Source organism: Lissotriton vulgaris, chromosome 2_1 (genome assembly GCF_964263255.1).
Source record: "Lissotriton vulgaris chromosome 2_1, aLisVul1.2, whole genome shotgun sequence".
Classification (NCBI taxonomy): domain Eukaryota; kingdom Metazoa; phylum Chordata; class Amphibia; order Caudata; family Salamandridae; genus Lissotriton; species Lissotriton vulgaris.
In genome coordinates, this window is record NC_141687.1 from 147200998 (window position 1) to 147225691 (window position 24694).

Genomic DNA, 24694 nt, shown 5'->3' on the forward strand with positions numbered 1-24694 from the left:
AACTACACCCACAACCAGACGCCTCTGCCACGCACCAGAATCACTTGACAACTGAATAACGTTGTCAGAACCCTGGAGCGCAACAGGCAGCGTCCGAACATCGAATCACATTGAGCCCGAGTACAGACACGAGGAGAAAAGTGCTCGCGAAAGCTACTCATTACAACTTCTCCCTACCCACAACAAAGTAGGAAGGCAGGAATTAAAGCAATATACATAAATTATGACAAAATATAATCATTAAACCTTGAAGGTAATTTTCTAGAACGAACTCCCAATTCTGGTGGTAACTGAGACTTTCTTGAAGAAATGGTGAATTTATTTGTGGAGAAATTACACCCACAACCAGATGCCTCCGCCGCGCACCAGGATCACTTGACAACTGAATAACGTTGTCAGAACCCTGGGGCACAAAAGGCAGCGTCTAAACATCGAATCACATACAAAAGTACAAAAACAACAGAACGAGACATCCTTGATCCCGAGTACAGGTACGAGGAGAAAAGTGCTTGTGAAAGCTACACATGGCCAGCAGTGTCCGCATCATATAGTTTTTTTTATGCCAGGCGGTAACAACAAGAACAAAAGGAGGGTGGAAGGGGCAACAAGGACAATGAAAGGAGAGAGGGCAGGGGAAAAAACAAAAGATTACTATGAAGCAGCCAGCGGTGTCCACGTCAGAGCACTCGTTTTTTTGTTATGGCAGGTAGGGAACAACAATCACAATAAGGAGGAGGGTGGGTGCTGGAGGAAACAGGGGGGGTGTGGTAACGAACAAAAGCAAGGAGGCAATATGGGCAATGGGAGAGGGGAGGATGGGAGCAAGGAGTCAGCATGGACAACAGGAGGACCGAGAATGGGAGCAAGGAGGCAACACAGACAACAGGGGGCAGAGGGTGGGAGCAAGGAATCAACACAGACAACTGGAGGCGGCGGGTGGGAACAAGGAAGCAACACAGACAATGTGAGGGACGACAGTGGGAGCAAGCAGGACACATAGACAACGGGAGAGGGGAGTTTGGAAGAAAGTTAGCATGGACAATGGGAAGAGGAAGGATGGGAGCAAGCAGACTAGGACAATTTTTTAAATTTATTTATTTATTTATATAGCGCACTACGACCCGAAGCCGTCTAGGCGCTAGCCTAGCGAAACAAATCACAACTGCCACATAAGAAAGAGCACAGTAAGATTAGATGGTAAAGAGCCAAGTTTTTAAATCTTTTCTAAAAAGCAAAAGATGTTGAGCTGATTTCAGATGAGTGGGAAGTGCATTCCACCACCTGGCCGTAATGTGATGAAAGCTTTTCCCTCCCCACCTCTGTAGGCGGTAGTTGGGAATCTTAACATTATTGGCCGATGAGGAACGAAGTGTCCTAGAGGGTAAATACCATTGAAAAAGATTCTGCACCGATTCCGGGCCAATACCATGTAAAGCCTTAAAGGCGATGCACAGGGCCTTAAAGCAAATCTGCTTTATAATAGGCAGCCAGTGTAATTCATTTAAGGCATGTTTTGCAGAAGAAAAATGGGAAAGTCCAAACAAAAGGCGGGCCGCTGCATTTTGGAGAACCTGTAACTTAGCAGTCACAGATTTGCAAGCGCCCACCAACAGCCTGTTGCAATAATCCAGCTTGGATATGACCAGCGATGCCATCACTTTTCTTTGTTGACCAACTGGAATAAAAGGAAACACTTTTCGAAGAATACGAAGGTTGTAATAAGTAGAGGATGTCAACATGTTTAATGTTTGGAGAGAAACCAAGAGAAGAATCAATAATGACACCAAGGTTTTTGGCCTTTCCAACCGGAAGTGGAGTGGGGCCAAGCTCGGCAGGCCACCAGTCAGCAGACCACACTGAGGCATCCTTTCCGAAAATTAGTACCTCGGTCTTAATGGAGTTAAGCTTTAAACCATTGGTATCCATCCATCTGCTGACATCACTCATACATTTTCGAAAATTAACAGCTGACTCAGAGATATTCCTAGAGACAAACACAATGATCTGTGTGTCGTCAGCATAAGAAACTAAATTAAAACCATGACCTCTTATTAGGTTAGCAAGGGGGGCTACATAAACATTAATAAAAAGAGTAGGGCTTAAGGGAGAGCCATGGGGAACCCCACAAGGAAGTCTAAACTCTTCAGACTTAAACCCTCCTGCTTCAACATACTGACGCATGTGGGTTAAGAAGGAAATCAGCAGAGCAAGAGCAGTGCCTCCAACACCTACCGCTTGAAGACGATGGGTAAGAACATCATGATCCACCGTCGAAGGCGGCCGACAAATCAAGGAGAATCAATACAGCAATACCTCCTGAGTCGACCACCTTCCTAAGATTCTCAATGGCAGTAATGAGAGCCAACTCAGTACTGTGAGATGTTCTAAATCTAAATTGAGAGGGATCTTGTATACGATTTTTCTCGAGATGGAGGGAGAATTCATGTGTTTTTCCAAAGCCTTAGCCGGTAGGGTGAGGCGAGCAATAGGATAATAATTACCTGTCTCTGCTTTATCCAAATTGGATTTTTTTTAAAGTGGTAGGATCGAGGTCTGTTTCCAAGCTAAAGGAAACACACCGTGTTCCACAGCCAAATTCAAAACTAGAGTAAGTTGCTGTGATACCAATTCTGCAATTATGCCAATCACCCAAATGGAGGTAGAAGGGCAGGTAGGGGCAAGCAGATTGACAGGTGAAGAACACATAGAGAAGAGAAGTACATAATTTACGTGTTCATGATCCAGAAGAGGGATAAAAACACGAAGAGGAAGAAAACCTACAACAGCTGACCATTAAGAAAAAAGCAAATGAAATTGATAGTGAAGCTAACCAATGGTGAGCAATGGGTAGCCTCTAAGCATACTGATGGAAAACGAAAGGTCTCAAAGAAACAGCGCATGCGCTGCCTAAGCAACATCTAAATAGGTGGATCAATATGATGGGTGCCAGTGATGGGCTCATTGGATTCACCCTATAGAGGATTTTCATAGATTTACTACTTAATACTAAGGAAAAACAAGTCGCAAAGCATAATTTTTTGAGCTCTGTATACAAAACAAAAGTTGAGACTTCCTATAGTTAGGCTTTAATATTGGTATGAATTACATATCTCTTACCGATTTATACACTTAGATTCCCAGGGTAGGGAGAAAATCCATCTATCAGGCCATTACTTGATTAAAGCTCTAGATGTGGAACCAACTTTAATTCAGCAGCCTTTTTAGATTCCGGGGTTTGCCCTACTGACCTTCCAAAAAAAAGACAGACGTTTTAGTTGGTCAGTCTACCTTTAGCCTGTGTCTTTTAGATATGCAACTAAGAAAAAGATGTATAACATGAGGGATACCTCTGCAGTCTCGGGTCAAAAGTATATAAGGTCTGTATTACATATGGGATAGCTCTCATATTCAAAACTTGAGCCTTAAATCCTTTTTCAAAAAAAGTCCTTTGGTTGTCCTTCCACCCATAATAGTGGCCAAATTGAAATACCTTTCGGATTTAAATCATGTTTAAGCTTAACTGGGTGCCACAATAAAGAATACAGTCATTTAGCTGCCATTTGCCTTTAAGCAGGTTGGTACCACATTTGATCGTCAATGCTTTTGTTTAAGTTATTGTTTAGGCCAATGAATGTAGCAAAATGAATAGTACCTGAAGAAAGTTTCTGAAACCCTTGATGAGACCAAAGAAAAAAACTAAGTCATTAGTGTAAAGCAAGACTGACCAAAGATCTTAGGGGCCAATGCATCATTCAACAGTAGTGTAGGAAATGCCCTTCTTTTGTGTGGGGTACCCCTCAGATTTTTTGCCTTGACTGTTTTTGCTGGATGTAAAACTCTAAGCAGATAAAGTCCCCTTGCAGCAGGCATATTTAGCTTACCTATAAGTCCCTAGTATATGGTACAAGGTGTACCAAGGTCCTGTAAGTTCAATGTTTGTATTGGGCTACAGCACCCATTGTGGCACCCACGTCAGCGAGTGAAAACATGATTGCAGGCCTACTATTTGTAGCCTTTCTATGCAGTTTAAAAACTAAAAATACGACCGGTCAAGATAACTCCTTTTCACAATTCAGTGAAAAATCTACAAAACACTATTTAATGTTAAACAATTCCGTACAGTGAAGAAGCTCAAAACAACTATTTTCAGTGTAGTTATGCTGTCTGTTTCATAGGAAAACACTGAATCACATTATTACATTTAATATTTCACATTTTGGTTAGGAAACAGAAATACAATTCAAAGACTCTTTTTAATAGTTATTCAAAAATCCAATAAAAATAATGGTACTCACATTTTTAATAACTATTAAAGGAAAAGGTACTTTTAGAAGTTACCTTTCCCCTGTCTAAAGTCTCAGGTGGGCCATTAGCACGTACTTCAACTCTCACTTGGCAGCTGATTAGCCCTATGATTAGGTGTGAAAACTATTCCCAGTGCAGGATAAAGGACTGGGTTTAAGGATGAGCTTCGGTTATTCTGGCAGGATGACCATCTGGGCTTTGCCCAGGAACTTGATTAACTTTAACAATGCCTACCCTGTCACAGGCAAATGTTACCTGACATTTGGGCAAGAACTTTCTTTCTTCCCCCTATGAAGCAGGGACCGAAACCAGTGGGAGAGTAACTTCCCATAGAACTGGTTTAGAGTGACCAGAGGAGCGGTTGCTCATTTCCCTGGCCACATTTCTTGGGTGGGCACACACAAGGGGAGGAGGATTTCACCATCTTGGATTTAGCCGGAGGGGTACTGTGGGATTGATTGTTATAGAGCAAACAGAAATTGCTGCAAAAGTGGGTGGGGTACTCCTGGAGATTTTTACCCTATTGGTTAGGGAGGGCCCTGGAGTCAGCAACCCCTCCACCCCCACCCCACACACAAAAACTGGTACAAAACGTAATTGTGGCACCCACAGTATCCTCCTCAGTACACTCCTGGGACTGTGGAACACCAGAGTAGGACTGAAATTGATGTCTGAGACCTGAGAAGAGCCTAGAAGACTGGACCTGCTCGCCCTCTTGTACCCAGTTCAAAGAAGTCGACTGCAAAGGTCATAAGGCTTACGTTCTGTTGAAGCCACATGCACACTACAGGCTATGAGAGACCTTTCCTGCAACTGCCAAGTTGACCAGTTCCAGCTAGACCTGCCCTGGACCCTACTGGTGGCTTCAACAGGAGTGAGTCTTGACCCCACCCCCTTCAACTGAGGTCCTGAGTCTAATAACTGTGTCACGGTGTACTCCTCCTAACATACCCTGAAACCTGGTACTTAGATACTCTTTGGCTCTAAAGACCTCAGCAGGAGTAGAACCCACCTACCAAGCCAATACGATAAAGGTGTGTTGTCGCTGGGCTAAAGATTCAGGTTGCTTTTCCACAGCAGCAAATCCAATTCAATGGGACCTCATGGAGAAGGTATCTGGATCATGGATCACTTTTCAGCTGCAGCCTACAGCCTTGCCACGCTGAAATAATCTGAGCTCCAAAAAAGTGATGAGGTCCAAATGTAGAAATTTTCACCAGGAGAAGCGACAAAAGTTTTGGGTCTGGAAGGGACCTTCCCTGTGTGTGATATTTAAATTTCTCCCGCTCAGAGTTATCCTCCCAAAAGTCAACAGCTTCACCAGGATATCATACAGCGGCTATCAGACACCATGAAGCCCTCTTCAGTCACAGCCCCGCTGATGATTTTTGACTTCCATTTCAGAGATGAAGTCCACAGGTAAAACAGCCAAACAGGTCGAATCTGGTTTCTGTATCCAATCCGCACCCCATCTCAATCAGACTTAATTTGTATCTAGGTATTGGTCAATCGCAACTAGTTGACTACAGTTGGCAATTAATTCTTTTTGGAGCTATTTTGAACTTAAACTTTAAAGATTTATATCGCTGGTTCCCTTGATTGCGTTTCTGTTGTTTTGGTATCATTTGATTAATTTATTTTGACTCTATTTTTCTAAATTTATTTGGTGGGATTTTTTGTTATGCTGAGCATTAACTTTATAAATGTATTGGTACTCCATAAATACTTTACACATTGCTTCCAAGTTAAGCCTGTCCACTCGACAAAGCTTAGAATTTCTGATGTTCACTGTAGATTTACAAAGATATCAGGTGACTCGATATTAGGCCTATGTTTCGGCATGTACCATAAGTTTTGACGTCAACTTGGTCTTAGCATGTTTAGAGTATTTCTAAAACCGAATTTGCCTTGCAATTAGAAATCATGCGCTTAAATGGAGTGACCTCTCAAAGCTTTCAGAAATCAAAATGTCTTCAATCACAACATGATGATGTTGAGGCCACCCTTCACAACTTCATACATACCAAAGCAGTTCCTACCATGTCTATGCCTAACACCCCTCTGAAGCTTACTTTTGCCTCATAACAATTCAACATCTATTTATTTTCTTTGGGCTATAGGAAAATGTTGCAACTGACTAATTTAATTATTATTCCAATGCCTGTGGTTACTGATATACCACTAAATACTAATGGGGTTCTCCCAGAAAAAGTCAAGGATCTGGGAATCTATACAGTATAAGCAACACTGGGTCCTGACGTATCCTTTCAGTCCATCTAAAGGGCACAGGACTGAAGAAATCAATTCAAATGGTCATACAGAGAGTTATTCTATATATAATAATGTTACGACATCCTCTTAATGTTATATCTTCTTGCTGATCTTTCCTTATCTGATCTCTCCAATACCCATTCCGTTCATTATGTTATTTTTGTGTACTGTAAATGTTTGCTTTTTCTTTTTGATACATTTGTCCTGTATTCTTTTTACTATCATACCTACAATGCAAAGCGCTCTGATACCCTTGGGTGAAGCCAGTGCTATATAAAACTTCAATAAATAAATTAGATTATTGTCACAGAGAGAAAGACCAAAGACAACAATGTTTATATGAAAAAATCTTATCTTTATATATTCTTCATGAAAAACAGTATTTAATCAATCATTATAACAAAAGGCGATTGTCAGAAGAGAAGTGAAAAGGAAGTGCTCCCGTGCAATGTGATTGTGAAAGGAAAAGAGAACAATCAGAAAAAATAAGAAGCAATGATACCCTACTTCATATATTCAATGTAATGTAATATAAATATGTAAATATGATTTATAAAGCGCAGCTCATGCCCGAGGGAGTCTTGTCGCTATAGAAGTCTGAGCTAAGGTAGCAACAGTGTCCACTACGGGTGGAGCAAGTGGGTGGGATGCTTTTTCAATCCTGTGTGAAGAGCTAGGTTTTAGGGCTTTTCTGAAACGGAGTACGGAAGGGACTGTTTTTAGAGTCAGTGGCTACAACACTGGTTGGATTAGGTAATTCGGTCGACCGAACCAATGTCCCTGTATAAAATATCAATCCATTTTCCTAACCTTTGGAAGGCCTCTGGACATTGAGCCAGGGTAAAAAAAATAGCAATGCCGGCCAAAGAAAGAGAATGTCGACGTTTCTACCAGTCTTGCACGATTAAGGGTAATTTCTACCTCCGCATGGGGGTCTATATGAGGATATAAGGACAACCGTTACATGAGCATGGGCATATCCATAATTTATATGTTGTCCTAGTCGGATAGTTCTTTATTTGTAGAAAATCTGAAAAGGTCGTCCCCACGACAGGAGCGAAGGGGCCCCCTATGATGCCTCCAAAAATGTATATACTGCAAGGTAAGTAGCAGGTGAAATCAATTGTCTCTTGTTACACGGTCAACTCGCCAGATCATTTTTTGTAAATGCCTCCAAAGGGGACTTAGTTTAAAAAATGTGGAGAGTTAAACAATCCTTCCGAAAGGGGTCGAATACCCATCACTGTCAAGATCCCCACATTGCTGCGTTAGCACATGAATCCTGAAATTCCAGTTCGCTTTGTCCACTCCTGTCGTGTGGACAAAGGACTTTGCTAAAACAAAGTCAAGAATAATGTTCCCATTGATCTGGAGGTAGAAATCTGTCTTATCTACATTTCCAGAAGCTCAGACAAGGTAACAGCTGCAGGGTGGATAGATGGCAGGTGTAAATTACTAAGAGACTTATATGATGATAACAACAATAATAATAAGAGATATGTATAGAGCGCGCAGCTACCTCAACTGAGGTGTCCCGGCGCTAACGCGGATAACAACATAACAATGTAAGCGGATAACTAATCTCTGCGGGTAAACAGCCATATGAAAGAAATAACTCCATAACATTTGAAGCCAAAGATTCACACTTGAAGAAATTCAATTTCTAATGTTTTCTACAATCAAAAGGACCATACGACTTGCATGGGATGTTCCTTGGGTCACTCTAAATTAATCACAATGATGAACACTACTAATCTGTCACAGGGTGGGAGAACGATTTGTAGTATTTATACATAACTTTCCCAGGACCACTCACAAACTTCTCTCACAGTTCAGGGAAAGTGGGAACAAGATAATGGGCACTGTAGAATAGATGCAGAATGGACCAGAATGCTATGGTACAATAAAACGCTGCCTAGAAATGCAAGGTTAAGCCTCACACAATGCAAGATATTACTCAATGCATACCTTACTCTACACAAAATGTACCTAACCAGATCACAGAAATGCCCGAGGCTCCACCAGACTTGTTACATCTGAAATGGGCATGTCCAGTGGTGGCTGAATATTGAGAGCAGGTAGTGACTGTTGTAAATAATGCAGAAGAGAGAACATTACACAATCAATGGCACACTGCCTATTGGACTTACACTCTAAATCTTATACACATGTGTCTCCCTTGCACAAGCCAAAAGGAGTACTGTGATACATTGGCTGCAAACACTGAGCCCTTCCCTAAAGCTGTGGAGGAAAGATGCTGCTGAGTGGTTGATGGCAACAGAAATCTGCAGGAAAATGGTGAGAAAGGATGAGAAACTCCTTGATGATATTAAAGACTGGCTAAAATGACTGCTAATGTGAAGAAAGTGGAAGATTGATTCCAATTAAGTCACTGTCCTCTTCCCCCTCCCACCACCGAGTATGGGGATGAGGTGCTGAGGCATCTGAAGGTTTGAACCCCTGACTGAAGTTATGATGGTGAACTAGGGACGTGGTGGATCCCCGAATATAGATATTTGATGCACAGTAATATTGTCCAAATAATTCACATTGCAGTACCGTATATGTTATAATATATGTTATCAAATGGAAAATGCAAAGAAAAAGTTTTTAAACAAAGGTTAAAACAAGGAAGTATTTCCAGCTAGAAGATAATCTGACTATTGAGCTTGCATTTATTTTTTATAAATGTGAAGTTTTCTTTTAAGTAGAGAGTGATTCAAAACAGTGGTTGTCTGTGACGGGCCTAGGATTTAAATGTTGTGCATCTTTCGTTGCTACAATTATGTTATTCCATTGGTGACAATTTGGTAGATCAGCATTTTTTCATATGACATGTGTGAAGAATTTTTGTGGCTTCAAGTTGTCACTAACAAGCTGAAATAGCATTCCAGGTCTTTTGTTGAATAATTCCATTTCCCAAATAGAAGAGTGGTTTGGTTTTATTGCTATCTGGTTTGTAGTTATGACATAGTTGTTATACTTGAAGAAAAGTGTTTTTTGGCTTATTGATATCAGGGTTGTTTTAACAGATTGAAGGGCCTGGTTGATTTATTTAGGCACTGGAGTATTTCCATCTTCCAGAGTTCATTTCTTTGCATATTTACTTAATCTGGTCATTATTAACTATTCTGGCAGACAAAGCTTTGTGATCGTAGTAAAGTTTACACTGTGTTAATTAATATGTTACACTTCACAATTTTTTGTGTATACTGTCAAAAAAATTACATCAGAGTGATTAAGCGAATTTGAATGCCTCTGCTATGGGTTTAATGATTTTTTTTTTAAGTTGGCCACCTGCTTTAATATCGTTTCTAGACATATTCTAGTATTGAGTGAGTTTTTGGATTATGCTGTGGTAGCCAATTATGAAAGAGTATTGGGTAAGGTCAGACTACACCACGTCTTTGTCTTACAATGATAAAATGATAATATGAAGTATTTTGCCATTGCTGTGAGGCGGATGAAATGACAGGCCAGGCAGGATGTTGTATTCAACAGAACTAAACAGTCACACTTTCTAAAATGTTTAGTTTTATTGCTTGTATTGCTTTCTGGTGAATTCTGACATACCATCAAAGATTTTTCCATCGGTTTTGGGGGTGGTATTGTAGGAAAGTGTCCTTTTTGTATGGTCACCCCCACACTTTTTGCCCCATTGCTGATGGTTATGACTCTGAACGTGCACTGGAGCCTGCTGTCCAGGCCCCAGTGCCAGTGCTCTCTCCCTAAAACTGATGTATGTGAATTGGTAACCCCAATTGGCAAGGACTTTAACCCCCTTATAAGTCCCTTATAAATGGTACCACTGGTACGCCGGGCCTAGGAGTTGAAGGGGTTACCAGCACCTGAAGCACTGTTTGTGCAACCCTGAGTGACCCAAGTAACAACTGACAGCAGCCCTGCCATTGCAGACTGCAGGAACACTGCAAACTGCTTGAACTCGAATTTGCCCTCACCATGTGTGGCAGGGTCAAAACACAATTTTTAATATATGCCAGTAAACTCTAAGGTAGGCCTCCTGAGCCCAGCAGGCAGGGTGCATTATATTAAAGTTGAGGACATATAAGTGCAAGCGTATATGTCCCTATAGAGGCCTTTTGTGATGTGATCAGTGGTCGATAAAATTACATGAGCTGGCACCCGGGCACCCCCGAGCTTGCCAGCTCCATTATGGTACTGCCAAAATATGTTGTATTTGGTATCAAACAACATGTCTCATCACCTCTGACATGGTTCTCATGCCAGGGTTGATGTGGCATGCACCCAGGTGGCTAACTTAGAGGTTGCCCACCTTATTGCCCTAGCCTTTCCTGTGCTCTGGCTGGCACCTGCAGCTGCTACCGCCAAGGTGGGGATCTGACCGCCAAGGTTGGGAATCTGCTAGGAGGTGTGATCACTCCCAGGAGTCAGAAACAAAGGCCTGGATGGGAAGGAGATGACACTTCTCTCCGACAGGATAGCTAGTGAAGTGGCACATCAAGGAAGTTAGCTTCAAAGCATTCACCGACTTTGATATGCATCCAGGCTGTCTCCCAAAGGAGTAAACACCCATCAGGCACGTTTGCACCTGGGCAGGCAGAAAAATTATAGTCAAGAGGTGTACACCCCAGAAGGCTAGCCACACCCCTAAGGTGAGCTACTTGGTCTGGGCAGCTGAGGAAGACTTGTGTCATTTTTAAAAGTTGTAGAATAGAGGGTTCTGGGTAGAAAAGGTAACACAGACCCCTGGATGTGGTCACCTCAGGAGCGGAATATCCTCTGGGGCTAGTAGCCCATTTGTCACTTGAACGCACACCCCCAATGTCCCTAAATCTAATATTTAATGGGCACCCCTGACACCAAGATCTCAGTTATGATCTGACTTGCAACAAGAACAAAGAAGAGACTTGTGTCTGTGACAACAGGAATGGAACAAAGCAAAGGCGTGATACTCTGCACCGGTAGCAACCTTCCTGGAACTGCACGATTGCGATTCGTCCCGGTCCAAAGACCAGTTCTCCCAGACAAAGGGACTCCTTTAAGTGCCAAAGGCCGCTCCAAACTCCCTTGTTCAAGTGTCAGGGGTGCAGATAAAAACAACGTACCTGAACTAAAGAATCGCTGGCCATAGTGCCCTCCGAGGGATCAACAAAAAGTAAATGTTTTAGTGCATTGTGGGAAAAGTAGTACTGGCCACCAGCAAGTTTCAGGTGGCTACTGCTTTCCCCCAGACCTCCGAACGTTGAAGTATCTAAAAGCTGACCTTAGCGCTGCCAAGGTTTGTTGGAGGCCAGTCTGGCAAAAACCACCTTTATTCGACGCTGCAACTAGAGGGAACTCCACAACCCCTTTATCCGATGCCAGGAGCGGAATTGTTGTTGAATTTTTGCAACCGATTTCTCACCAGCACTGTGTAAGTACTAAAAACAGCACCCTGCGACTCCCGCTTCAGCACCTCGGACAGCCAGGACAACTCTGCACCCGGACTTCTCGAGCCAGGCAAAATCGAACTGAGTGTTGTGGTTTGGCGCTGGACCCGTATCACCTTAACCCTCCTTGGGTTCCACGCAACTCAACCTGCAAATGACTGATTGTCACTAGTGCTTTTCCTATTGATCGCAATGCTAAAGTTCTGCATTATGGAATTGCTGCGATTTATTTTTCCTTCAAAAATCCATAACTCCAGTCATATGTACCAGATTGTGTTTGTTGTAGTGTCTAAATTATTATAAAAATCTGCTTTATTTTTTATAAATTGGTGTTGGATTTCTATTAAGTCTTACCAATAACTTATCATCCAAGTAGGTGCTCTGAAATGCTTAACACATGATCCCCTAGTAAAGCCTGACTGTCCTTTGCCACTATAGCAGGACTGAGCTAAGGATTTATTTTGTGAATCCAAGGACCATCTTTGGGGTATAGCAAGAGTATTGCATACTGAAGCTTAACTAGCATCACTACATTATACTCCACTTTCCCACAGGTATGATATGAAATTATTTCACTGGAGAGAATTACAAGAACACTTTTGGTGCTTCAAACGACAGTGTTGCAGTGGGAATTTCTAGGAGTATGTTTTAATGTCTTAGCCTCAGGCTCCCATCAATTATGTTCTTCTGTCCTCTATTATTCTAGAGTTATGCCTCCTAGGAACGGATGTCATTTACTACATCATATGTTTTAGTGGCATAATTGATCCTATGGGTTCCTCCAAATATGGAATAAGAGCTAATACATATTACTGAAAGTTAAAGTTGTACCAACATTTCAGTGAGAGTGCTCCTAGATGTTTCACAAGTTCAGAGTTTTGCTTTATCTTTTCTGCCCACTTGCCTTAATCGTCAATATGTGTTATTCTTTTTGCTCATTCTGGTCCTTTCACTGTTCAGCAAATCATATCTGTATAAACTGCTGGCTGCAACAAAATATGACCAAAGGAGAAAGACTGAGGGAGCTTCAGAGGGATACCAAGAAAGGTAGAGGGAGCAAGTGAGTGAGAGTGCACCGGAGACAAACACATAGAGCGAGAGAGAAGGTACACTTATATGGCGTGCAATTAAAGAGTGAGATTTGTCAGTGCTTCTATCTGCAAAACTCAGAGACTCCGTTGTAAACCAAAATCTGTCACTGCATAGTTTTTTTTTACTACAAATCCCGTGCTTTGAAACAGGACGTGGGAAGGTGCTGTTGAGGTGCATTTGAGGTGCATGTTGTTGAGTCCTAAGACTTAAGATGCTGGAGACCCGAGTAAGAGCTAAGTTTGCCCATGACTTATGGAAGCAATTACTACGTCAAAAACATCAGTGTACTTAAAAAACTTTTAATTAAAACAAATACCAATTGTGTTCTCAATCTTCACACTCAGAGTGAAAAAGCATATCAATAATATGTCTCTTTTTCCACATACATATTTGAGATCTATGTGTTGTGATGAGCCGAATCACAACGACACAGAAACATGCCTTCACATTAAGATATTAGAAATCATATTCCAAAGACTTGCATTGCAATTTTCAAGAGGGTTTCAGTGGCACGCGTTTAAGAGTTGACCCGGAAGGTAAAGCAATATGAAAACCTAAATTTGCCAAACTTTTAAAACATTTTTAGAAGTACCCCTTGTTTTGCTTGATGTTTCACACTGCACGTATGTGTACTCCTTTCTCATATATGTGTGGTTTAATTAACAATAAATCTTTTAATGATAACCTTTTGCAATGTTCAGTGTTCTGATAACAGTTCTGTAAAGCTACGTTATTACAATTTGAAACTTTTTCACGATAAAAACGGGGCTCTAGCTCACATCAAGACAGTTTAATGTTTTTCTCTACATTACTTGTGCATCACAAAAATAATAAGTACTCTATGACAACTAAGATTACCTTTTGGATTGTGTAGCATTTGAAGGTGTATTGTCTTTGCAACTAGCATTATGTATCAGTACTACTAGTATTTTATTAGAAATGGAAGAATCCTCATATCCAGCACAGCGAAAAGGTTTCACATGTTCCTTAGTCTTCTTTCAAACACAATGACTGAAGCTCCAAAATGTAATATATTCATATGTGTTTAATTTATATTAAAGAGTTCGTTTTGACAAAAGATGTGTTCTTAGATTTCCAGACCTGACCTACTAATGTGATAAACAATAAGGTTGTGTCATAAATGAAGTGCTGCACACCTGCAGTAAGTTCTACTTCAGATGTTGATCGAAATGTGAAAATGAAAATACTGCATTGTAGGAATCATGGTTTTACGTGTAAATATACAAGGCAATAACGTTAAATTGAAGCACGCTCCTCTTGAATTGTACCTGTAAACTTCGCCTTCCATAATCTTCCTTCCACACTGGCCATAGGAATTATTGCCCATGCTGAAAACTGCCAAAAAAACACAAGAACATGCGAGTCACATGCATATGAAGAACAAATGGACATTGATAACTTTGAGAAAAATCCTATTCTACTTGGGTGCCTGTTTGTCAAGGTACCCTTAGAATAGCCCAAGATAAAGAATATTTTGATTTTAAGGAGCACATATATCTCTGTAAAGCGTTGCCAGAAATCACTTTAAGGTTAATACACAAATGCATAAATATACTCACATCTTCTTCAATACGGTCAGAGATGTCTAATTTCTAATGACTAATGCATGTAATCCGAGCAAGTCACTGTCTATTTTAAAATGCCTCATCTGTGAAATAAACCAAACACATTACAACAAACACAACCAATGACACTCTTGGACCATGATGAATGCAGTCCCAGTAGATTGAAACACTTTCATTTAAACCAGGAACTTGCAGACATAGCGACAGACACAAGGAACGAGTTAACATAGTATGCACCTGCCTCATAAAACTAGAACCACCACTTAACTAGAACCACCTCTATCCCTCAGCAAAGATGTCAAATACCATCAGTACTAACCAGACATAATGCAACTCTACAGAGCTGTCATTTATATGAAGAGCATCAAGTGGTCAGAAGACAAAACCTCTCCCAAAGGAAGTTATGCCAACTGCCTAATAAGGCTGATCCCCAGACAAATGTTCAATGCCCAACCCTCTCTCCTCAGTATTCCTTCCTCTGTCACTGCATAACCCTTATACCTCTTCATGAGGACCAGAGCTAGAGGAAAAACCAAACCAATTTAGTTGCTCCATTCAGGGTGACTAGGCAGTTAAAATGACTGGGGCAGACAAGACACATAAGCAAGAGCGAAGTTTGGCTGCAACAACGGACATAAGCACAAGAGTGCACACCATTGACGCAAATGACAATCAACAAATGCAAACCCCTCACAGCAGTACAAGGAAATACTACAAAGCAAAACAAATAATCTATTCAAACGGCAACCTCCCACCAACATATACACACAAGCAAACATACCAGTCACCTTTAGATACAGCAAAACTTTCCGCAAATCCCTGTGTTGTGAAGCATTTTAGAATCAATCGTAATTTACAGATTCATGCCCTTATATAACTATAATTCACATTGCCCTTATATAGGCATAGAATTCATATCTATATTTAGACATAAGCCATCCAGTCCAAATACAGGCATGGCTACTTCCACTAGTTCCAAAAAGCCACACCGATTTCTTGGAAAACTCGGCTTCAGCAGTCAGGCATATCCCCTTACTTGAATATTGATTTGTCGTAGAAACCAAAGAACCCCATTCCCCTGGGGTTCTTTGGTGACGGTAATATGTCCAAATTTACATCAAAATAGGAACCTTCAAGGTATAAATATGCCTACACTTGCCCTAGCAAACACACAGTGGTTCGGAGCAGCTCGACTATCTACTTGTCCGACGCAGCTCGCTACAGCAAGTGCCAAAGGAAGCCAACCCTCCAGCTGACGCACTGACAGAGAGGCTGCCTTTCTCTCACGGAGAATCCAACTCCAGTGTTTCCAAGCTCCCCTCGCGGGGTCAAGCAAAGTTTTGAGAAACTATTAACAGCACTCCTGTAGACAAGTAATTCTAACAGTTGGGGCATAAGTTATAAGCCCTGTTTATATCCAAATTATCAAGCTCTACTCATTATAGAGTTTTACAGAAAGGGAAACTAATGACAGAATAATATTCAAATAAGTGTTGGTCAACACAGGGGGTTCAAAAATATAGTCCACTTATTTCGTTTTCTTCAATCTTTATTCTTTCAATTTTCATAAAAACAGATATTCCCAGCAATAAGTAAAGATCACCAACACGTGTTTCGTCCTACACAAGGACTTTTTCAAGGCATAAGTAAGGCAACCTGGGATGAGTGCGCGGTATCGCGGGGTGTTGGGATATCGAGTCCCAAGACGGAGATACCAGACCTCCTTCATTCTAAAACCAAGGTACGGAGCTGATTCGACCCTCAGAGAAATCTTGGTTAGAATCTTGGCAAAGAAAAACTAAACCTATGCTACACCTTACTTACTTCTTCCCTCGTACTAGACTTAGGTTAGGTACATTTGGGGTAGGCATATGTTAGTATGCACTAGTTGAGTACTTTTTAGCCTTTGTTATTTATGTATGTATTTATCTATGGTCTAGGAGCCATACAATGCTTTTACAGTATTATTTTATAATACTCTTCTTACTGTACGCATTATACTTTGCAACCAGTATTACGATTGTAGCAGTTCACTTTACTTGCTTGAGAAAGACGACTGTTCAATAAATCTTTTATTGAAAACGCCAGTCTCTCTATTGCTTTGCACCTCTGATGAAATGAAGCATGCACGATTGACTGAGTAAAATTTCTATCTATTGTTTCCACGACTCTGAAGATTAGTTTTATTCTTGGGGAAGCAAAGTTGTCATGTTTATGCGGTTGTCAGAAACTAATCCCTTCTTGGGTATTCGAGAAAGTTTCTAGTGACCTCTGAGCTTGCTGGCATGCACAATTAAGTCTAATATATTCAATATAGACCTAGTTAACTTAAGTCCTACGTCAAATCTATAGGATATACACTACACCTGACAAGAGCTGAAATAAAGCTTCTTCCACTAAAGCTTATGCCTCACATTCAAAATAGCAAAGGGCTCCAAATTTGACCCATCCACCATAATGAAGCCAATATAGACACTGTTTCCCCAAACATATCTATCACTTGGGTAATTTTAAGTGAGGGATAGGTCCATGGAAGGGAACATACATAATATCTCAATTCCAGTGTGCATGTTTAATCGACTTTCCACAAAAAAAACATATCATGTGCAATGCAAGCAAAAACCTTGGGACACTGGGACTGTTCCAACACATACAGGACACACAGTCACCTTGCCAGGCTCAACCCTGCACAGGCCCAGGCTTATGCCTCATTCTCCCTTCCACTCGACCAGAAGATAAACTGGCATGCACCACCAACCTCTGCCTAACGAGGCACCCACCAGTTTAAACTGCTGCCTTAACCAATTACTGGCTCCAAACGCTGATCACAGCATCCTCCCCTCAACCTGTCTGGGTCTCTTACCACAGTCTTGTCCTTGGCCAGGTCCTACATCACTTCAGCGCCTCCTTAGGGGTAGAAAGAGCTACATAGATGACATTACAGTACAAGACAATCACTGGACAGCTGTCACCAAACACCTCTTCTCCCCTGAAATCTCATTGTCATTCACCATGTCCCACATGCTGCACATCCAAGTCTTCAAAAACAATGTCTGCCTACAGCTAAAGTGATGATAATGTGGAAGGCCATGGACAAGGAGGAATTTTACCATTCTTGACCAGACTTCTAGAAATAAAGAGAGTCAAAGCCCTTTGTACATTTAATCAACCATCATATAATCTTCTAGGATGTGCATTTGTCATCCATTTATTAAAGCAGAAGGGACTGTTGGACGCAAACAAGGTGGCTACTTTAGGCAGAAACGAACTAGCTGTAAGTTTCATGAAAAGGGTTAGCCCAAGTGAAAGGCGGATGAAGTGCAAAGGAATATTATCACACAAATCTGAAGACACACAAAGGTCAGTGGCTCCACAGATATCAACTGAAAAAACACAACAGGAATGTAAGATTCTACGGCTGCAAAGGATTTTATCTAGAGTATATCTAAGTTTGAATTTAAGATTTACCTTGAAACTATATTGTTCAACCAATGTATTGGGGCGTTTCCAAATGTGGCATCCTTAACCACTTTTAGGGTTGCATCCTAGCCATGCCAAGTCCTAAACGGACCAGTGACAAGGGAAGTTGTAGCACAACAATGTAGGACCATGACTCATGGGGGGGACATTTTCTTGTGGAATCAATAAAAGAAAATACTTTGGTGTACTAGTAAAAGAAGATAATGAGAGATGATGTGATTCTTGAATAAGGTTTAAACTCTTAAAAAAAAAACAGACACAAAAAACCCATAGTGGATACCCAACATGATAAGACGCCAACACTGGCCCAAAGTGATTAATTAACAGGTTCGAAATTTCGGCAAAAAAAACTCTGGTATACTGAAAATAATCAAAGGAATGTGTGAAAGTGGGGGGATGGGAATATTGATTTTGATGTGATTGCAAAAATGGTTAGAGGAGAGTGAAGAGACGGTGTAGCTATGAAACCCATATGTGCCAGGGTAGGCTACTGTGACTCGAGTAAAGCCCATGCCACAGATCATTTTACAGCTTCCCTGTACACAGATGCAAGAATGCTGGCATAGATGGGAATTGAAACTCCAGAAACAGCATACAGCTGGTCGCCATTTCTCAAAACAGCAATGCACACAAAGAGACACAGGTGCTTCTGAATATTTTTTTTTTTTAAACGTCCTCAGTGGTAATGAAAAAGCTTATTTCAAAAATAAAATAATAGACAAATTGGTGTTAAAGTTCTTATTTAATCTGTAATATTACAGACAGTTAAAATGTGACCAAAAAACAAAACAAGACGTTTCCCCCTTGCAAAAGTAAATATTGTCTTTTATTTTATATCAACTACCCATCTCTAGTACTTGCTGACCAAAACGGTTAGGACCGGCTAGCAATACCTCGCATAATTTGCGGCGTTTCTTCAGAGAGGCAAAATACTCAGTAGATCGGTGTTTTGTATAAACAAACTAGGCAAGATGAATATTTAGTGTATTAATACGTATTTCCCGAATTTTTGAAGTGACATAAAGTATTGAGTTTGGTCTCAGAAACTATTGGAGTAGGATAGAGCTAAATATGTATTCTTAAGGGCAAGCAATGGGAGGGCAAGAGCCTACAGGACAGTGCATCACTTTTAAATATTAGGGAGGACAGGGCCTTGGCATGGAAAAACAAAAATCCCTCCAACCACATGGCACGCTTATGGGTGTGGGGGAGAGTGGAGGAGGCAGAACAAGCGCCACAGTTGTTTGATTGGGAAAAGGATATGGACTGGTATATGCTAGAAGAGAAGGTGGTGTATTAAGGTCTGGGATGGCCCCAGAAATGGACTAAAGTTTGGTGACGTTGGAATGTATATCAGGGACATATCTGTGATCAGATCGGTTCAAAAGTGGGGGAGGGGCCAATGTCCGTTACAGTACAATTTGACTTACCCATTATTCAAGCAGCGGACATGGGAGGTGGAATTGCTTCTTAATGGTCAATGCTGAGACATTGATAATGGACTTAAAAGACAAAGTGTGACTGGACTTACTACGTGGATTTTCTCTTCTATAACATGTTGGGACGCCTAAACTACACTGCGCACTCAGCACGCACACATTAAACCTCAGATAGGCCTGGAAGACTGCTGGCATGGCTGCTCTGCCAGTAACAACCAAGACACCCCATACATTCAATATGCACAATAGCGGGTCGCATAGTGCATACACAACAAGAAATACACACAGAAATGATAAGGCACTATGCCGCACTTTACAAATCTACCACCCACCACGACCATATACAGGTGAGCGCCTTTCTGGAAACAGTACACCTGCCCACCATAACACCCGAGCAATGCAGGACGATCCAATTACACCTGATGAGATTCAAATGGCTAGAACAACCCCAGCAACAGGGAAGTCCCTTGGTCTAGATGGCCTACCCGCAGAATATTACAACCTCTATGCAGCATCCTTGATCCCGCACCTACATGCCCTGTAAGGCGCTGCCCTAGTGGGACTTGCCCTCCCGAAATCATTAAATGAGGCTCGCTTATTCTCGCTCCCTAAGCCGGACAGAAACCTGAAAGGCCTGGGCTCGTTCCGCCCCTTGGCCTTTCTAAATACAAATACAAAATATTCACGAAACTATTAGCCGACCGGCTGGCGCCCATGGTCCCATCTCTAGTACTAGCTGACCAAAACGGATATGGATCGGCTCGCAATACCTCGTACAATTTGCAGCATTTCTTCAGAGAGGCAAACTACTCAGTAGATTGGTGGCCCACTCCGGCTGTCTAGCAATAGACCTGGAGAAGGCCTTCAATACTCTAGAATGGGGATATCTGTTCGATGTGATACGGCCCTATGGAATTGGGGACGCTTTCCTTACCATGGTTAAACTGTTATATAATGGGCCAACGATGAGAGTGCAGACAGGACCTTACATTTCGGATCCAATCAGAGTAAAGCGAGGAACTAGGCAGGGCTGCCCATTATCCTCGCTGCTGTTCTCACTAACTATCGAGCCCCTGGCCGAAGCCATTCGTCTACAAGGAGAAGATCGGGGAATCCCACTGGGAGACGGCACACACGCTATCTCACTATATGGTGATGATCTCCTTATATATGTTAGAGACATACAATCCATTCGTCCCCTGAACTGTCAGGGATAAAGGTGAACGCAAACAAGTTGTGCCTATATCCGTTCGATAAAAGGTGCCGACCCAGAATATGTACTCAATGTCTGCACAAACTGGTAGACAGACACATTCCGATACCTGGGAGTCAGAGTCCTCCATCATCAGGATGACTTATTTGCCGCTAACATAAATAAAGCTGTGACATCCATAAGCTCACAGATACTGTTCTGGAGCGCGCGCCCTTTGATGGTTACAGACCGTATAGAACTGATTAAAATGGTAGTGTTAGTGCGACTCTTATACTACTGTGCTAACCTGCCCCTAAACATACTGCCACCCTTTTTCCGAAATCTAAAGGGGGCGCTGAGGAGGTTCATCTGGGGAAATTCCCATAGCAGAGTAGCTCTCCAGAAACGTTATCTTCCAACCAAAGGGGCTTAGTTAGCACTACCTAACCAAGAACAGTATTACCTTGCCGTCTAACTACCTTGGTCCCTCAGCGCCCTCCTAACCCTGTTCCACCCATGCCATCAAGAAAAAGTGCCAACCCGACTAATGCTCAAAGTGGCGTACTGCTGCTACAGCAAGTGTTTGTACATCACACGACACAACACCGTATGCACCAGCATTGCCACTGCTGGGCACACCCAGGGGCACGTGGCCGTCAGACCATCGGAGCTGCAGCACTGGGAGGAGGAGGATCCAAGATATTGGAGCTCTATATCGCTATGGCGCCCTGATATCGTTTGATGTTTTAATAGAGGAAAACGGACTCTCACCAGGTCAGTTATTACACCGAGCACTTATAACTACATTAAACAAACACTGGGGCGACTGGACCCAGAAACCCCACATGCACTTAACAACATAATATATCCATGTTCTGGGACAGGGCTGGCACCTCACAAGATGGTTTGCTACATCTCTTAGGCAGGACATGGTGATAGCGCTATCGCCCTTACGACAGAGCTGGGAAGGGGATCTACAGCGCCCTTTACAGATGCTGAGTGGGCCATAGTGCTAGAAGGTCCTGTCGTAGTGCCACGGAGCATGCACTTCAGATTCATACAATAATACATAATGCAAAGAGCGTATCTCACCCCGGCCAAGATGAATAAATATTTCAACCGAGTAGATGCTGGGTGTCCACGATGCCATAGGTGCGGATTTACTACACATGCTGTGGAACTGCCCGCACCTCTGGGAATACTGGACAACAGTAACTAACACCCTAGCTCGATGTATGGAGCGCACGGTGCACCTAGAGCGGACAACGTGCGTCCTACATTCATCACAAACGCAAAAGTAAAAAAGTAACCTCTCGCTTCATTGCACTAGGGAAAACGACTAATCACAAAACGGTGGAAGACACTGAACCTCCCAGGGCACAGGCTTGGAGGAGTTCCTTGCTAGTGTGGGCCACAGCAGAAAGTATTGTGCTACGCAGAGAAGATGCGCTGGGCCTCTGCAAGATCCTGATTGCAGCACACTGTAATGCAATACTGTTTGACCTACAGAGACAAGATGCCAACAGTGATGACATGCTGACACTCACAACCAACACACAACGAGAATAAGATGGCATAAGTTTAGAAAACATGGAGAAAAGCTGGCACTCACAACTAGACAGCATCCGATATGAACCTGGCACCACACACATGTAGGCAGCGACAAAGAGGCGAATTTACATCCTCTGAAATAGGGATCGAGAATGGCAGCTCTAGTTTGAGTTAGAAATAATATTGTTCCTACAGTTCTTTTTTAAGTTGGCCCAAACGTTGCCATCTGCCTCTCCAGTTAGCGGATCATTCCACAATGCGCGCAACAGCATAAGAGAGATGAGGCATCTATGCAACAGACTATTATCCAATAAGGAAACAGGACCCACACCAACCATGAGTGGCGTAACAAACTTTGAGGAGGCCCCCCTGTGAGATGCATGGAGAGGCCTCCGCTCCGAATTTTATCAGAAACTCTCGGGCGAAAGTACACTGATGAGGGAACCCTCTGCAGCTCGGGGGCCCCCGCACCGCGGAGGCCTGTGTTACGCTCCTGCCAACCATGCATGCTGAACCACAAGGACAAATGCGTGACCTGTACAAAGCAAGTACCATATATATGTTAGGTCCATGTAACAAACTGACTCTCTATTTAGCAAATACTAGATGTAACCTAAAAGACAAACTGGCAAAATGTGAATGTCTGCTTTTGTTCTCTTTTAAAGACCAATAAAACAGATTTACACAAAAAATTATGTAACATGTTTGGACTACTCAATGTAACCTGACATTACCCACGAAACAGGTGAGGATTAGAGGAATCCTTCTTGATGATGTAAACTGTGATACTAATGATGTTTTATATGTGTCAATGCATGACCTGCCTTGTTTAGTGCTTTACATTGACTAAATAATTTTTTTTGTTTTAAATCCCTCCATCCGCTACTAGCACCATAAACACAACCGAAGGGCTGTTCTCTGCAATATCTGCAGCATATACATAATAATAAACAGAAATTGCTTTTCTAGATCAGCTTCGGAGGATGTCAACAGCTTTTACCAAGACTATACACTACATACATAGCAGAAGGCAGTTTAACTCCATCTGTTACTTAAGTTTAAGGAAGGTCTAATATCTGGAAATATGTATATATAGCTGCACACATGCAGGATGCATTCCCAGCAGAAGGTAGTTTTCCTGAGATGTTCATAGTGACTGTTAAGAGAGTAAGCGCTGTCTTGCGCTGTTGTAGTCTATCAATAGCGTAGGGTCTACTTTGTGCTATGTCTATAGCATGTAAATGGTAGTCTGTTTTGCACACCATGCTATAAGCGTAGAGGAAAGACATCTTTCAGATGTCTACACAGTTCATACTGATGCAGTATTTGTTTCTTTTTTAAATGGACCCCGGCATGCTCTTGTGGGAGATTGTACTCCTATGCAGGGCTTTGAATTAGATTTAAAACAGGCCCTACCTGCACTTGCCTTTTTTCTGTAGGGCTTTAAATCTTTTTTTTGAAACATACAAAGTTTGAAGAAAGAGTGACCACTAGTACTAGGAAAGAGAGATCCTGGACCTCAAAATGACCCACGAATATTCGCAAGTCACCCTAAATCTCCCGGAGAGGAACGTGAACATTGCTGGTCAAATCTTGGGACAGTTGCCTAGATCTTACCACAACCGTTCATGCGGCAGTTCCCTTTTGCCCTGTCACAGATATCGTCAGAAATTTTGCAGGTTATTGATGACTCGTGCTTTTCAGTGGCCACACATACCTCCTTCGTTGTCTGTTAAGACCAGGGAATGTGCTCTTCCACACGCAACCTGCAAAACCCGAGTCTCCTGCGGCTTCACCAGTGGTAATGGAACAGGGGATGGCTCCAGGACATACTCATACCCTTTTGCTGCAACAAGAAAAATGCAAAATAAATTAAGATAATTGTTCATGTACTTGGTGGATCTAAAAAAGAAACTGTTATTCTAAAATGTAGAAATAGAATTTCAAGTTTATTTTATTTTCCTCTTTGATACCTTTTGAAGCATCAGTAAATCCACTGCTTCAAGTTGCGGCTCCTTCACACTATGAAAACTTCAGCCAAGGAATCCATTTTCAAACACAGGGCCCTCTTTACAGATGGTGCAAGGGAAAAAATTGGGCTTGGAGAATATGAGAGACGGTTTTGGATGCACAGCTTCAGTAGGCTAGCTTATCTGTCATGGCAGGCGTAGTCAATTTATCATTTTTGAATTCCTTAACAGTTTCCAGTTGCATCATGCTATTATGTACGGTAGGTGAGCATGTTGCCTGAATGAGGTTCACACGCTGACAGGACACTGATGTACCTAGAAGGATATTGATTGCCTGACAGTCAGGAGTGCTGCAACAGCTTTGCCTGAGTGTGGGGAAAAGAGATTTGCCTTAGCA

At 42.0% G+C, this 24694-nt stretch overlaps 1 protein-coding gene across 1 annotated transcript in view; it reads right to left on the reverse strand.

Annotated features, from left to right (window-relative positions):
* RCC1L (RCC1 like) overlaps positions 1-24694 on the reverse strand; it is a 126912-nt gene that overhangs the window by 78614 nt on the left and 23604 nt on the right. The window contains exons 3-4 of the mRNA XM_086954591.1: positions 24045-24173; positions 14369-14435 (exon numbers count right to left, since the gene is read on the reverse strand). Coding sequence (XP_086810717.1) covers positions 14369-14435; positions 24045-24173 — 196 coding nt within the window. The remainder of the gene's footprint in view (positions 1-14368; positions 14436-24044; positions 24174-24694) is intronic.